At 45.9% G+C, this 17,249-nt stretch overlaps 1 protein-coding gene across 10 annotated transcripts in view; it reads right to left on the bottom strand.

Moving 5' to 3' along the window:
• The window catches only part of znf521 (zinc finger protein 521), a 90,721-nt gene that overhangs the window by 17,261 nt on the left and 56,211 nt on the right, over positions 1-17,249 (bottom strand). For all 10 annotated transcript variants that reach the window (XM_085805246.1, XM_085805243.1, XM_085805240.1 and 7 more), the window contains one exon: positions 1,654-1,785. In XM_085805246.1, coding sequence (XP_085661372.1) covers positions 1,654-1,785 — 132 coding nt within the window. The remainder of the gene's footprint in view (positions 1-1,653; positions 1,786-17,249) is intronic.

Consider the following 17,249-nt stretch of genomic DNA (forward strand, 5'->3'; position numbering starts at 1 on the left):
TTATCTTGATAAAAACTATAATTTGCACAGTTCATGTTTCCGTCAAAATATATTATTTACTTCTACAGAAAATTTGTGTAATATAATTTCAAAGTCTCTCTCTCTGACTTTGCTGCGTAAAAATCTTGATGAAGATCTTGGTATGGAGTCTTTTAAAATCCTAGTATTAATTTGAAAAAGGAGCCTGCAAACACTGCACACATTTATTAGACAATAGACAGTTAGTTTGTTTATGTTAGGGTGCTAAACTAGTGTCTGTTCTGTAATTTATGCCAGACTCAACTTGAAGAAATATATTCAAGGACAGCTGTCAGCCAATCTCTCAGTTCCTCTTTTTCCTCTGAGTGCTCTGACTTCAGTCTGCCTGTCCCCTGCATCCCCAACAGAGGGAGGCCTTTCTGTCCATCCTAGCCTGCCTTCCCCGCTACCACAGGCCTTAGCCCATCTGTCTGTCTGCTCTGCGACCACTGTCCTGAGGGTGTACTCTGTCTCTCCCTCCTCCCTTCTCCCTCCCAGCATCCCTCTCATGTGCCGTGATCGATATGGACGCGGAGGGAGAGGGGGGACCTGTCTGTCAAAGCCGGCGGTGGAAAATGAAGGCTCAGATGAAGGAGGCATGCTCTGTATATTAAATGCTCAGACCCCTGCGAGGGGTGGAGGTGGGGGGAAGAGAGGGGGGTGGGGGGGTGTCGAGGAGGGGATATATCAATAGGCTTCTGCTAAAAGAGAGATAAGGCCAAAACACCGATGAGGGAAGTAGAAGTCAGTAGAGGGAGGGGGAGGAGAGAGAGAAAGAAAGAGAAAGAGATGAAGAAAATGAATACGGAGCTCAATAGTAAGGTGAGTGAAGAGGTAAAAAATACGAACAAAGATATCTGAGCAAAATGCAAAATGCAAAATGGGAGGTAATGATATTAATTGATATAACAAGTGGAGGAGAGACAAATGAGCTTTTTTTTTAGGGGGGTGATGGGCGGACACGGAGGAGGAGGATGTGGGGGGGGGGGGAGCGCAAGCGAGGGAAATGAGCTGAGGACCCAAAAAGTGCGAGGAAGAGTAAAGAGCTGAGAAGGGAGAAAGAGTGAAGAGCTGAAGTTAACGACTTTGCAGATTTCATTATAGAGATAGTTAACCCTGTTGACACTGAAGGAGGGCACTATCCTCTCAGGAGGAGTCCAGTCCTTCCACCTCCACGCACAGAGACAGATGAGATCATTACAGCTATCAGCACCACTGCCATCCACAATTAGCACATCTCCTTTTCTTTCCCCACTCCTCCACCCCCCCCCATCTCCCCTCTGCTCACACTGTCCCCCCCCACCCCCTCTGCTCTCTCCCCCCTCTCACCTCATGACACTTCTTTGGCCTTGATTTGGAGGCAATTTGACTAAATAAAAAGCCACATGCAGCAAACTACTCTCAGCTTCAGCCGACCTGCTTGTTTGACATTTACCAACTCATTTAGAAATCATTTGCCTTTTCACATTGGGAAAAAAAAAATGCTTGGGATGCAAAGCTTTGCATATTGAGGATGTAAATGTCTCGGGAAAGTTAACATGTACACAAAAGCTAACACTGCCTTTCAGTTGACTGGGTTGCAAATCCATGACACACAAGACACACACTGAACTCATACGCATGCACGATACACACCTGTAAAGCAGACAGGACACTTGAAGGTTCCTCCCATGCCCTCAAAGCTGTGCTCGATCAGGTGGCATTGAAGCTTCGCTGGTGAGTCGAATGACTGACTACAGAGCTTGCATTCATGGTTCAATCCTTCCTCTGTGGAGAAGAAACACACACGCACACGTACGCACACACACACAAACACACAAAAACACAGGAAATCATAAATGGGAAAATAAACAGAGGGTGAATAGCAAAGGTCTCATTCTCACACTTTTCTTTTCTACTTTACTTTTCACAATTTAAATTGAACAAAGTTGCGGTAAAGACTCCTGCCTGCAATTTTCATGACTCAGACAGGAAATAATATGACGTGTGATCTGCTCCCATCAGGCATAAATTGGATGACCAGCCGGGGTCCTAATCGCTGAGACGAGGCCTTTCACTTTGAACATGGTGAGCTTAATCTTTTTGATTAACTAACATGCAAAATAATTTATATTTAGCGTCTTCAAATTAAAGCAGATTTGAAGGAAGTCTAAATGAAGGACCAGTCATTTGTGCTTTGCAGAAGATGAATCAAAAATATGTATCAAGAATGTGCAAAATGCCTCATTTAAAACAGGGCAGAGGGTTATTACTGTTACCACAAAGACAGAAAAATGATGGAAGATACTCTATCCAAATCAAACCATCACTTGCACAGTGTGCATAAACTGACTGTCAAGGCTGCCAAAACACTCTCTCCTTTGCAACATCCTCACATGTCAACATTTTTAATACAGTGATAGGACAGTCATTTCAAGCAAGACAGAGTCCCAGTTTATTTGCTTGGCATTAGAATTCCCCACACATCTATCTTGACATTAAACTACCTCAGCCATGGCCAGAGATAGCTTAAATAAATGTCGTTCAGACTCCGAACCTGCATGCTCATTTGCAGCACAACGATCTGCTGACTCAGACTTCCAGAGAAGTGCCCATCTCCTGTGCGTCAATAAACGGCCTATACACTCTGCCATGGGGCAGAACTAGTGCTCGATCAAGCTCCTGCCAAGCCCCACATTAGGGCCAGCTACTGCAAGGGGAGGGGGGGGGGTATGCAACGGGGACTCATCTAGAGTTTATCCCAGGTCTCTACAGCCCAGTGCCCACCGCATAGGCGCCCTGGGTACCAAAAAAGCACGAAAACACAATCTACCTAACCACCTGTGCCCGGCTCGAGTCTGGGAGGAACCAAAGCAGAGGGTTAATCGAAGGTGCTTTAGGCAAATCTGGCAAAACAAGTGCACTGGAAAGACAGTGCAGTTTTATGTTGTTGTTTTTTTGTAATTACTATTAATGCTTGACTCATAAAAAAGACATTTGACGAACAGTTAAATAAAAACACATATCGAGAATGTGATTTTTTTGCTCATATATACAGAATTTTTCACCTGATGAGAAGTATAAAAAAAACAGGTAGCGCAGTATCTCACTCTCTGCACCTATAGATTGACACTGAGTAACTGTGACACATGGAACCCAGTGACCTCTGATATTCAAGAAGAAAAAGGAATGGAAACATCTCCCGCAGTGCCAAGAGAAACAGGGTGGGCGTATACTTATTGAACTTTTTACAGTAACATATCACCACATGTTCTTTTACAAGCTTTTCTCAATAACATAAACATATGGCATGGTATATCACATAAGGTGGTGTCTCCAGCATGTGAAAACAAACCGCAAGTTGTCGAGCTCACAGACTACCTTCCCTCACGACCGTCTGGCAAAGAGGTAAAGGCCGATCAAAGCAGAGAGAGAAAGACTTGACGGTGCGTTCTGCAGTCATGCATTCGACAGGTGAGCTTTTCTCTAGCCTACATGTGCGTCTGAGTGTAGCAGCAGGCATCAGTGAAAGAGGGGGGAGGAGGAGGAGGATAGCACGAGAGCATCCACATAGCCGTGCAAGAGGATCACTGCCCTCTTTGATCACCATTCTGTTTGCTTATCTGTGCGAGGGTGTACGCTAAGGTCAAGCTTGCTGCAGGGTTCACAGATCTGTTTCTCTGCCATATGTGCAGCCCTCATTTGACCCCAGCGCACAATGCTGTCCCTTTGGAGACTTGGCCTGCTTCATTATGCAGATAACTCTGCACCTGCCTGACTGACCTTGTGTGTGTGTGCGTGTATGTGTTTACGTCTGTGAGCAGGTGCATTGGGGCAAAACAGCAAAAAGATATAAATATGGTATATACTCCACATTTGAAAAATAAGGCTGGTGTTAGTCTATATTTTTCTTAATGTCATCAAATCCCATTAATAGACCAAAAACCAACAATGTCTCATTCTGTTCTCTCCATACTTCCCTATACCCTGCTGCGCCTCATTCCTATTGAAGATGCAAACATTTACAAGCTAATTAAAAAAGGCTCAGTAATGTTTTGTAGTTTTCACCAGACATTACAAAAAACATGCAAATTATATATTTACTGGGACTGTAGGCCATTGATGTGTTTTAGTATTTCTTGGATGGCTGTTGCATACTCTTCAGTTACATTCATTCAGTGTTTGGTCTCTATCATCGACAAAAAATGCACTGGAATATATAGTTGTATAATCCTGTATGAATATACATTGTATATAATTCAATTACACAGTTCATATATTTATATACTACCCTAGGCTGAAAGAGTGCTGCGTAACATATAAATAAATATAAAGGGATGAAAAGAAAACAGAGCTTGAGAGCGGAATAGAGGTTTGAGTCTATTATGAGCAGTCTGTGCAAGGCTGGGTTTCTATTCAGCGGAGTAACAGGGGTTGAATCAGGCTGGCAGCCTGTTTCTTAGTGAGAGCCAAGGGAGGAAGTCAGCTAGCTCACCCCTACAGCTGCCTCACTGGGCTGAGGTCACTTCCTGTCGCTACCCCAGCCCTTCTCCAGGGCTGCCCAATCAGCATGGCCCTGCGTGAGCCCCCACCCCTCTCTATGCACTGAGCAGACTCTGGATATAGTTACAGGGCCACAGGGGACTGTCAGCTCTCTCTCCCTCTATCCTCATCTCTCTCTCTCTCTCTCTCTCTCTCTCCCTCCTCCCACTCTCTGTTTCCGAGTCTCCCGAGTGTTCTCCGCTGCCACCACCCTGTCCCTCTGCACTCCTAAGAAAATCCTTTAGATGAGAACTGCTCCTGTGCCTGCTCCCTCTAAGCATCCCTGACACCAGCAAAGTAAGCCCATCTGCATATCCACAGGGCCTCGCGTTCCTGTGGCTCATGGTTTATGTATTTCACAGCTCCTTAAAACACAAACGCCTAATATCTCTCCCATGTGGAGGACAGGAGAGGGAGAGAGGAAAAAACTACTCTTAGAAAGAATGGTCTTTATTTCTCTGCGCTGTTTACTTCTTCATCCGGGCTGAAGTTCATGTGCTGTTGAAGGTTGTTTGGGACGCTGGGGCCTGCAGGTTTGTCTTGCATAGTTTAGTGAACTCTTTATGTAACATCGACACAGCTGCAGCATATTGAATTCTGTCAGTTTAAGGCGGGGATAAAGGTGTCAGTGAATTTGATAGAGACGTCTTACCTCGCTTGAGAGTGTAAAAGAGTGAAACTAAAGGAACTAAAGACGGTCTAACTTTCTGATAATAGTGTGTAGTTAAGTATAACACAGGGCATTGCTTAATTAAAAACACTCCCTCAGCTTATTCCATTCCAACACCACCGCTCCCCACACCACCACCACTGCCCCTTACTCTATTTAAACAACTCTGCTGAGGAGCAGTTTGAATTGGAGGGGAATTCAGGATCACTTGTAGCATTTGGCTTCGGAAGAGAAAAATCTGATACTTAGATTTACACACCTCTCTGGGGCATAGTGAATGGTTCTCTGAGGCTCACTCCCATGCTGATTGTGTCGCCAAAGCAGCACACTCTAACAAATGATATTAAGGACATCAATCAAGGCTGTTCTTTGCTGAAAGTAATGAGTAAACAAGTGGGAGAACAAATTGAGAATATTTAGCAGGCGGGAATGGGTTGTAGCGGAAGCCACCGACAGGACGACCATAGTAATCAAAGCTGGTCGAGTCAGACTAACAGGTCAATGATATACTGAGTTTCTAAACGGCTTAACTGCGCTATAAAATGGAAATATTTGCTTGTAGTTATCTTCTTTATGATAAATTTCACCTTTAGCAAGAGTTTGCTTTCTGTACCATCTGTCTCATACTATTCCTCCTGATGTTTTAGTTGTATGTTAATAAACCAAGAAGATTTGGTTTTCAGCAGACTCACTGCTGTATATACAACCCACTACGGGATTGTGGATGGTAGCAGAGTAGACAGCTTCAGGCCTGTAAACAGTAGGTGGGTTTACTTCTCTCTTCTCTCCGCGGGAACTATCCATTAACAGATAATGGAGGGAAAATCAGAGTGATTAAGGCCCAGGGAATTATGGGTGAATACAAATTGACTCCACCTCCGTGCGGTGTGCTCTCTTGAGGTAGAAGCACTGCTCATAAGGAACAAACTCATTTCAGAGATACTACAAGGCCCATTAAAGGCCTGGAGAATGCAGAGGATGGGACTGGCAAGGTGGTGGGTGGGAGCGCAAAGGGATGGACTCCCCCTGGACCAGAGCTGATTGGAGAACTGGCGCCTGGGGGGGAACATTACTAATATCTATTTCCTGCCTCTGCAGTTTGAGAAGGACAGAGTGAATCAAGTGCAAAATGTCGAAATTAAAGTACAAGATTTAATCATGGCACCTGGAAAATTCACCCCCATTCTATCAAAGAGTTACTATATTACAGGAACAGTGATTGAAATGTGTTAGACTCCTCGCCAATAAAATCAAAGAGATTGGAAAACTACCACAGCATGAAAGGATAAGCTTTACTGCAGTTTGCCTGTAGGGAAGTGGGCATGTAAAAGACATATACTGTGTGTGAAAGATGAGCTAAGCGAGGTACCAAAGCCCTCATGTCAGGGTCCCAGGTTCGGTGCATGCCTGATGCTGTTTTCCAGCCTCCACAGGGAGAAGGAGGGGTGAGGTGAGATTGTTGGCTGTGACATGTCAGTGGCGACGCCCTCGCACAGCAAGAGCAAAGGATTCTGGGGGAACAACGTCTCTGGGAGAATGTCAGCTCTGATGCATGGCAGCTCGTTGGAGGTGCTAATCAGAGCAGGGCTAGGCTCCTGCTAGGATCAGCCACTCTGTGCCTACATTAACCGCCTCACAGCTCCCCTGGCTGCTGGGCCAGAGGTAGAAACACCAAACTGACAGGTTTTTGTGTCGAGATAAACATGCGTAACGCTTGAATGGATGTTACAAAAGGTTTAGTCGACTAGAACACCTTTTGGAGTTCACAAAACATAGGGGACAAAAACATAAGGACACTTCTCCTTCTCCTTAACATAAACGCACTGAGGAGACATTTCCAGTTGAGCTATTTGCCAAGAGTCCCTGTGCATGTGTTCAGCGATATTCAGATTTTTTTTTTCTCTTTCACTGCATAACAGAAAATGCTGAAGCTAAAGCCAGTAGCCATTATTGGAGAATCAAAGACATAAGAGGAAAAGTAAAATGCATAATTATTACAGGATGTTCAAGAGTTTTAAAAAGAAGACCTGAGGACAGACATATAATTGACAGGCTCACAGTAAATCAGTGCATGTGTCTTCTTCCTGCATGGAGTCTAGTATTTATTAAGAGCCTGCTGTGCTCTGTGTTTGTCTGTGTGATGCTTACATTAAGACTATAAATGCTTTTATGACTCCATCTCATGGCAACATGGCAAACAGCCATGTAATATCAAAATCAAAACTCAATTAGTAAATCTGATCTTTCACATTCGCTGTAGCCTGTTACATCACATTCAATAATATTTCTAAATGATGTGTGGGCTTTTCTGTTTTATAGATAAGTAAATGACTAAGAAAGGCTTTTCTTAGCATTAGTTAAGTGGTTAAGTAACATCAGACATGGCGAGATATGTCCTTTATGAGATTTATTGTCAGATTTTTTTTTTCATGTGGTGTTTCAGCAGGATCTGGTGCTACCGTGTGCTTTGAAGGATAGTCTACCATTTTGTGTTTTCCCTTCACCACTTCACCTGCTATTCTTACAGCTGAAACCCACAATGGCTAAAACTCGGTCAAATGAGCAGCACGTAGGTCACAGAGGCAGAGGAAAAGGAAAAAAAAGAGAAGGTAGAAATCCACAACAACAAAGGCAAAAGCTGAATACTTGTTAACGAATGATGTGTAGGCGCTGCAGCTGCAGGCAGGTATGGAGGTCCATTGGGGACAAACAGTGCAGGCTGCTGAGATGGATTGCATGGGAGCGCCGGACCCCCTGCAGCCACACAAACACCATTCTGCGCTGAAATGCTCTAATTTACTCTATACATGCCTATTCTAAACTGCTGGGCTTTTTCTTGTTCGAAGGAAATAAAGGTCAAGTGCCTACGCCCTGACTTTCGAAGACTCTTGTGTTCGATGAAAGTTGTTGTGCAAAAGTGATTAAAAAAGGAGAAAGAAAACGGAAAGAAACTGTAAAATAGGCAAAGGAAAACTTTTTGGCAACCAAAGAGGAGAGAAAAAATGAGGTGTGAATCTAACCAGAATCTCTTTCAGGTCTCAAAAGAGTGAGTGGCCTGAATGTAAAAAGTTAATTACGGGCACATGCCCGGCTTTTTTCACCAGCCTCACTGTGGCATTGTCAGGCTGAGGTATGTGGCTCTGTGGAGTCTGTGGTCCACACAAAGGAGCAGGGAAAGAGAGCGTTGTGGAGAGGCCCCTTGGCTGGGCTCGCGGCATGGAACACTGTACAATTAGCCAGCCCCTGCGTTCTGCCGGCTTATAATTATCAGTGCTTGCCTTAATTGACTCCCTTAGCCTGCTGCAGAGGGACCCCCCCCCACACACACACCCCATACCCCCTTCCCCCTTGCTCGACGCAGGCCGCCGAGCGCCACGCCGGGCTCTCCAAAGTCATTTAGAAAAGCGCTCATATTTTCGACACAAAAAAGGGGGAACATTTGGTGAGAGAGAATTCATCATCAGGTGTCTAGAGGTTTTCCTTAATAGAAAAGCTGAGTCCCACTGAGCGCGCTCCGTGTAGCGGCCAGCCACGCATGCTCAGGACCAGCAAGCCGTCATTCGCAGCGGGCCACGAGACATTAGCATAATTTTATATAACACAGGCACCCGCACTGGAAATTTAATATATCTCAGCAAATACGAGACAGGCGTTTTGCATAATTTTTTTTCTCATTCTCCACCTAGCTTCATCTCTCCCTTCTATCTCTCTGTCCTCACTCCATGTCTCTCTCTTGTCTTGTCTTCATCTTGCCTCCCCCTCTCTCTCTTGCTACCACTCTCCTTTGCCCCCTCCCCTCCCCACCTGCCCTCCTACACAACCACCCCTCTCTCCTCGCCCCATGGTGCTGCTCTCACTAGGAGAGGGGAAGTTCATTACCTCAGCTAAATCAGAATTAGTCCCTTCATTTTGACGGGGCGAACTTCATTAGAAAGGCCCTTCCTTAATCCAGCAGGGAGAACTGATGAATCTACATGGGGGCAATAATTTGCTTCACACAGCACATTCAGCCACTTCCTCCACACTGTTTTCCCTTTCCTTTTCTCCGTCTATCCGGCTTCATGTATTCACGGTTACATTTTTATAAGATCTACAGCGCAAAACCTGAGAAAGGAAAACACCTGCATATAATTAACTAATGGCAGCAGAGAGGGTGTAAAGAATGAGTTATGCTGTTTGGAATGTCCCGTCTCCCAAACAGGCTTCAGGGCCTCTGGAGCAGCCATAGCTGACTTGGCCGACATTCAAACACAGGCTGAGTGAGCACGGCCGACGAGGCTGGGTCTCTGGGTCTGAGGTAACTATTCATGATTATTTTACAATGCCATGATAATGTTTTAGTGTTTAGGATACAAAAACCTTTCCTGTCCATGTGGTTAGAACAGGCAGGAGTGAAAAACAGACATAAGAATAAGTAATTTGCCGCTACGGCAGTGAGAACGCTGCACCTTTTGTTTTGCTTTTGTTTCCCTGAAACCTGTACAACACAGTTTTGAGAAGATCTCTAAAGACACAGAGCTTCGGCAGTTGTTCAGATTCTTAGAACAAACTAGGAAGCGGAGAGATGTGAATCAGGACAGACAGCCCCTGACTGCCATACCACAGCGCCTGGTGTCAAGCAGATGTGCAGCTTGGCAGCTACGCTCCCCAGAAAACAGAGAGTCCACGGATTCCAGGGTGGTGTTGAGTCGTGCTGCTCTCCCCCGCTCTCGACACTCCACCGTATCCCAACAGTCCCAACTCCCCCACACTCTGCCCCTGCCGTCTCCCTCCCTCATCATCTCCACACAGGGGTCCCCTGACTGGTAATCTTGTCCCTCGAATGTGAAATCTCCGACAGTGATGCCCCGCACTTTTACCCCCTGCCTCTGTGGCTGATGGGTAAATTGGAATGGCGCACCCTGCTGGCGCCGAGAGCTCCGAACAGACAGCAGTACACACATGCTGAGGCACCCCCTCGCACGCTCCCGTCTAATATAGTGGACATGCACACTCTCTCCAAAGCTGCAATACCCATGCACAGACACATGTCCACGCACAGATGCACACGAGGGAAGAAGGAAACACACATACGTACATACAGTCACGCACCCACAAAAGCTTCAGGTGAGACGCATACGCAGCCTCGTGAGCAGCCACACAAACAGATGCAAGGTAAGTGTTCCATGCATGATCTGTTCACCCTCATCTGCATGAAGATTGAATCCATGATAAATAAACAGGTACTAGAGGAACTGAGTCAATATATGTTCAAATTTAAATGTGCATCATCTGGAATGGCTCAGCGTGGCTCCTTTTACAGAAACTGCATTTGACTTCTGCTTTATACACGACACACCTGACAGAGGAGCACTTCCAATTCTGTGTTTTTCAATAAGCATACTGCACAACATTAATAAACACCATCAGAGCAGAGGGCTATCTGGTTTTTTTTTTTATTATTATTATTTTTTTTTAAATGCGACCAGGCATCAGAGAAGGATTTCCCAGAGGGCCGGTTTAGCTGTCCGAGGCTTCCACTCCATCGCTCTGTCTATTTTTCTCCTCAGTCAATGCTCTGAAGCATGCGTGAACGGTTGAGTCCACCCTCAAATCGCAGGGACGTCCTGAAATAGTCAATGGGACCTGAAGGGGCTAAAGATCACTGCAGAAGAAGCCACAGAGGCCTTCCTGTCAAAGGCAGTGCTTTCAGGGGGCCAGGGGTGAGGGGAAGCCAGAGGGAGAGAGCCAGAGACATGACATACATTTCATTACACTTAAACCAACTGTGGGTTCAACTCAGAGCCCTGGATTTCCAATGGCGTCTCAAAGGATGGAGTAAGTGGAGGTATAAGAGAATGGTTTTTACAAAGAACACAATGGGTAGGTGGACAAAGGCAGGCAGCTGGATTAATTGCTTGGGGGCTCGTAGGAATATTTTTCTAAGTACTTCTGTTTAAAGCTCAAATTAGTGGCGTACGTCACTCTGGCGAACATTTAACGCCTAAAATGTATGTAAATCTCCAAACTCCAACTGCAATTAGCACAATTAGTAGAGTATTATGATTAAGATTCATATTTCACAACTTTATATGTCTAATAGATCTTTTAAAGTCTTTCTGTAATTGCAGAGTCTGTCACATTTCTACAGATTGCGTTATTTATGTTAAATACAGCAACAAAGGAAGCTCCTCTCCTCCCTCCTCTTCTGTGTTTGCTGCTGTCTGACAGCTCCGTTTAATTCCTGCCCATAAACACAACCTTAGACAAGAGAGAGAGAGAGAGAGGAGAAAACACTACTTATCCCAGACATGCCCAGAGTGGTCTTTTCAGCGAGAGCTCTCCTGGCCTTGTAGAGAGACTACTTGTCCATTAAGACTGTCAGAGGATGCTCTCAGAAATGAGAGGCCATATCTCTGAAGAGGTCTGCAGGGAGCATGCTCAGACAGGGGCTGGGGTTAAAGGAGAGCGGGGCTGGATGGGTGTAGTGTGGTGGCCAATTCTGCACAGGGTTAAGAGAATCTGCCTCTTGGCGTCCTGGCCGTGCATTCTCCCTGTCACTCTCGGCGACAAACTGTAGACAATTGCTATCATCACTGCAACATTATGGAAAATATAATTTGCAGTCTAACCTACTTTGCTTTACAAAGAAATGTCTATTGAAAATTCCTTAGAGTATTATTAAAAGGGCTATATAATTACAAAACACTATTATTATTGCTCGCTTGGGGGGAGCCCTCGCTCATTAAGCTTCTAACACGTCGTGGGTTTTGATTATTCTATCAGCTTCGTTCTCTTATTATAGTGACAAACTCCTGCTATTTTGTTGCCAATCTCCTTCCAGCTGTCATATCGTTTGAAAGATCACAAAAACCTTCAAACACACTTGTGATATGTCTGCAAATTCACCAGACATTGCTTGATTCCCCTATTGAATTTGCAGGATTAACTTGAGGAAGAAACGTCTCATATTTCTTAACTGGTTGCTGTGTCTGACATCAGAGTGTATGAGATTCTAGCATACTGGTATTGTCCAGGGGAGGGAACCCTCACTCTAACCGTCAGCGCTTCTCCAAGTGGGACAGAGATGATTAAAACACACCATGGCTGTGACTGACAGACTCCCCACTGCTTCTAGAAGATGACATGTCTCCAAGTCACACAGAAAAGCAACTCCTCTAATTTTAACTCCGACTACAACGCCGAGCCCCTCTGTCAAAACCCACAAAAAACAGCCATGCTGAGATTCTTAACCACAATAAAAGTGATAACAACTAAACAGAGAAATAAGTTTAAAAACAACAATAGGGAGGGAGGAGACAAAAGGGCTGAGAAGGCGCCATTTCCCTCTGGTGCACACAAACAGCAGGAACCTGTGAGCTTGTGACAACACCTTCAAACATTTCTGTTACTTTCACAGAAATATCTGATGCTGATGCTCCAATGTGATGCTTCCGCAGCAGTCTTGTCCCAGCGCACATTCGACTTGGCAAGCTCTTGGTTACCAAAAAGAAAAAAAACACCCTCCTAACTGACTGTTTGACATTTGTCATGACAGGAATACAGTGAGAGGAGAAAAGAAAAGAGGAGTGAGAGGTGGGAGGGGAAGAGGAAAATGGAGGAGTGGCAGAGGGTGATCGATGTGTGAAATTGTATGTGTGAAAGAAATAATTTGGTGTTCTCTGGCGTTTGTTGCAATTCTCTCTCTCTCTCTTTTTTCTACGATAAGGAGGACAGAGGGGGGTTTCCTGTTATTGTCATGTTGTGTAGAGAGCTCAGGGTCGCGTACTAAATGATTCACAGAAAACGGAATCTTTTACATTGGCGTCAGCAATTCAGCCGGGCGCCCTTGTGGGGGAATTCTTTTTGTGTGTTTTTATTGAAGTCTGCACTGAGTGCGCCCAAAAGCTCTGACAGGGGGCCCCCGAGGGCGCTTGTCTTCACCTCCAAATCATAAGATGGAGAGACGAGGCTCCCTCTGTGCTCTCAATTATACCCCTCAACACCCCCTCTTGCACACAGACCCGCAACCCTGCCCTCCCCACCCAACAAATAAAACAGGCAGAGAAGAAAAGCCTTCAGTAATACAGTCCCAGTGGAGGGCTCCACGATCGCTCTGCGCTGCTGGAACAGCTGACAGGCTCGATGCGGCGGGTCCATTCCCTGCGGTCTGTCAGAGTTGGTGCTACAGCATGACGGTTAGTACCTCTTCTCTGGGGACGTGCCTCCTATGGCTGCCCCTACGTGCCCCTCACATGACAGGCTCCTCCTCTGACCCATGGAAGCTCTGTGGCGTTGCCCCAATTACTAGCTGCGGGTAGGTGGAACTCTAGGTTACGTGCCCCCTCATGCATCTTTACCTCTCCCCTTCTCCCCAGTGAGTGGGAGACCCATCTGAGACTTCTGGCACATTCAGATGTGGTTGGGGGCGGGTGGGGGCAGTGAAAGGGGCAGGAGGAGTAATTTGATCGGAGGGCACAGCTGCATAAACAGGGGTATCGAGGAATTTCTGTCTGCTTGATGGAATTGACTTTGCATGAATGGCCCCTCTCTTCCCCCTAAAATGGGCCATTTTCCACATGTCTGAATGAATATGACAACCTCTCCAGCAATACGGGCGTAGTAGTGGAACGGCAACACCAGCTCGAGGTAGCCTGACTCTTTTTCTTGAGCTGTGAAATTCTCCCTCTCCCTCTCTGGCTGCCTTTGCTAAAGACCTCATCCAAGTCCTGCTGCCTGACCTGTCAAAAGCAGCCCCATCCTCTCTAAAATGCCCAAACAAAATAAACCAACAACCGCTGGCAGGGTCAGAGGGCAGCTGCTCTGGGTGCCTGGACTCTGGCGGGCCCTCTGATTGGTGGAAAGGGCAGTGAGTAAAAGGGAATCTTTTCAAAGTGAAATCTCCAGCTGATGGCTTAGAGCTCCACACCCCACAGTTTGTTTCTCTTGCTGCTGTCAGGAGTTTTGCCTGAGCCATTTGGAAGGATTAGAAAAAGTGGGGGAAGAAAAAAAAAAGGGAAAAAACTCAACTGGGCAGATCGTGTGTACTGTAGGGTCTGAGTGATGGCTCCAGGACCCCTCGGAGAGTGATAAACCTTTGACCTTGACAGCCCCCTGTGGTGACCCCTGACCTCTGGCTTTGTGCCACAGACACAGTGAGACAGGTGCCGGCAGGAAAGTGACCACACCCCCACTGCCCGGGCTAAAATCTCCCCCATCTGACCTACCTGTCCTTATGGTCTGAACTCAAACTATGTCAGAGAGGTATCTACTGCACGACAAATCATGTTTCTGAGAAAATTAGTATTAGCATGGAAAAAAACGTGAAAAAAAATCTGTATGGCAGAAAACAGTCATGCTGCATTTATGAAAAACCAACTGTGCAAAATCTACATCAATATAAAACAGCTAAAAGGGAAATGGGAGAGACAGGGAGAAGCTCAGGTAGTGGCAGTGAGGCTCTAAATGGAAGCTGGGAGTCAGCAGTCTACAAATGGATTAAGTTCCATTAAAAAAAAAAAAAAAACACTTTGTAAAATGATACACAATGTTGTGAAAGAAATACAAGAGTGGGTAGTGTTAAAGTAGAGGTGTGTGGTGAGTGGAGGCACAATGACACGTCACACGGCCTCGTTTTCTGCTCCGCAGCAGGCACTAGCTCCAAGGTCGCGCCAGTCCGCGCCAGTCTTTCTGCAGATCCATTTCCTCTCCCTAGGCACTTCCCTCATGTTGTTGGCCCAGTGATTCAATGCCTTGCATTAAGAGCAATTCACCTGCCTCCGGCGTCCCAGCGGCACAGGTCCCCTGGGGAAACCAGGTGGAGCATAAAAAAGTTCCACATATGGTAAAGTCAAGCTGCTCGGAGGCTGCCGTGTGTCTGCTGTGGGGATAGAGGCTCCTAAAAGGCCCAGCTGGTACTTGGAAAAGGGCTTCTGCATTACTACACCTCAGTGTCTGTTTGGGCTCCCCTTTGGAAAGTGTTGGCCGGCGCACATGACCAGCCATTTTAGATTTCTCCCTCTACCCCGCCTCATCCCTCGCTCCCTCCCGCCTTCCAACTGGTTCTGTATCCAATTGAACATTTGGTCCTCCACTGCTGGTTAATCAAATTCCTCCATCTGGCCCCCCTATCCCTGTGGAACACAAAAGGTGCAGCCTGAGCCCGGGTCCAAGTGCATATTGGGAGGGAGGAGGGGGATGGAGACAGGGACTGCCTACCTAACTTACACAGCCCAGTCAACTAGATCAGGTAGAGAGCACGAGGCCAGGCCTGATCGTTTTGGGCAAACAGGAACAGCTTGGGACTAAGTATCAGAGCCCTGCTGTTCATATAGAGCTCGGGGACAGCAGTGGGTTCATATGACAGTAGGAGGGTTTTATGAGCTAATACCTCCACATACACTGTAGAATACAGAATAGAGTGAAGCCTAAGAACTACTGGCTACAACAGAAGGGAGGCACGTCCCCGAGACTGAGATGTTATTCAGTCTCCATGGCAGTAGAGGGCACTGCTCTTGAAAAACACTCACCAGGAACAAAGAAAAAGGAAAGAAATGGGGAATAGACATTTCTGTTTAAACTGAAAACTTGCTTGTTGTCTTCCTACACTGCTTCCTTAAGTTCAAAGTAGCAGTGTGTCAGTAACTAAGCAGTGTCTAAGCCTGTACTCTGATCAAAAAGAGCTATCTTAAGATATCACACAAAGCCAGCAGTGATCTTTTAATCCCCCAGAGAGACTGTGGAGCCTTCACAAAATATCTCCTTTAACTACATATTTATTAGAAGAGACCTTTCAAAATGCAGTCCTGCCGCACAAAGTTAAACAGGTTTTAAAGTGCAGTCGCTTTCACAAAACGCTTCCTTTACAGCGATGACATATCCAGCTGATCACGACTGTTCCATGCTCCGCTTCAGCAGGAGATCTGAAGTGAGGTGAAGATGGGGACATAAACTGAGTCACAGATACAGAAACACATGGCATCTCAAGTGCTAGCGCTACCCATCCATAATATCTATTGTATGATTTCTATTCATGTCCAACCATCCCTTCCCCTGCCAGGTGGCAAAACATGTGTCAATAATTAAACTGCTTTTACATAACAGGATACAGGAACACAATGCAATTTGCTCCCCATATTTCATTGGGCCTTTATGAAAACACATGAGAGAGTGTAATTAATCAAACCACTGGAATATGTGAACGGCAATTTCCACTTAATGGCACTTACAGGGATTGGGTCCCTTAAGCACCACGTTCTGTCTACCAAACGAGCGGGATTCATTTTCATCTTCATAGTTCAGACATTAAAATCTGGTGTGGGTGTTAAACAAAACCCATTTGACATTAGGAAGTCTGAAAACAACATCAGATTTGGTCCATGTGGCCTGGTCTCATGGCTTTGGACACCCCATAGCTGTGGTATGAGGTCCAAATGTGTTACGAATGGTACAGTTACATGCGTGTGACATTGTCACGTTTTGGGGCTTAAGAAATAATCATTTTAATGATCTTGCTTTGACCTCAAACCTGAGTGTACGTTCTGTATTCACCTAACCACAGGAGGCTAACCACCTCCTAGCCAGGGACAGGAAGAGGATCATTCACTGCTTTTAGTGGCTTTCTGTGAGAAGATGGTCCTGGTCTAAATGGCACCCATGTCCCTAAAAGTGTTTGTCTCTCCCCCACCTCCCTCTCTCTCTCTCCCTCTCCCTCTCCCTCTTTCTCTCCAAAGACTCCTCTAAGTGCAGCATCTTGTTTCAGTAATTCAGCCAGGGCAGAGACAGTGGAGAGAGGAAAGTAATCGATTTCTCTCTCATTTGGTTCCTCCTAGACTTGCTGTACGGCCTCTTAAGGGAGTTCTGGACTATTGGACAGGACAATGTTATGGGAAAGAGTGTCATTGCGTTTAAGGTCATCGTTACACCAAGGTTTCATTTTGAGCGTATTTTTATTGGTGTACGGAACGAAGCAGACAAACAAACAATGCCGCCGCCATTTCCAGGATGGCAGACATCAAGATGTGCCCTCCCTGTTCATAACGGCATTGCCATCTTGAATGAT

The sequence above is a fragment of the Trachurus japonicus genome, chromosome 17, assembly GCF_045865225.1.
Source record: "Trachurus japonicus isolate A0001 chromosome 17, Traja_1.0".
Lineage (NCBI taxonomy): Eukaryota > Metazoa > Chordata > Actinopteri > Carangiformes > Carangidae > Trachurus > Trachurus japonicus.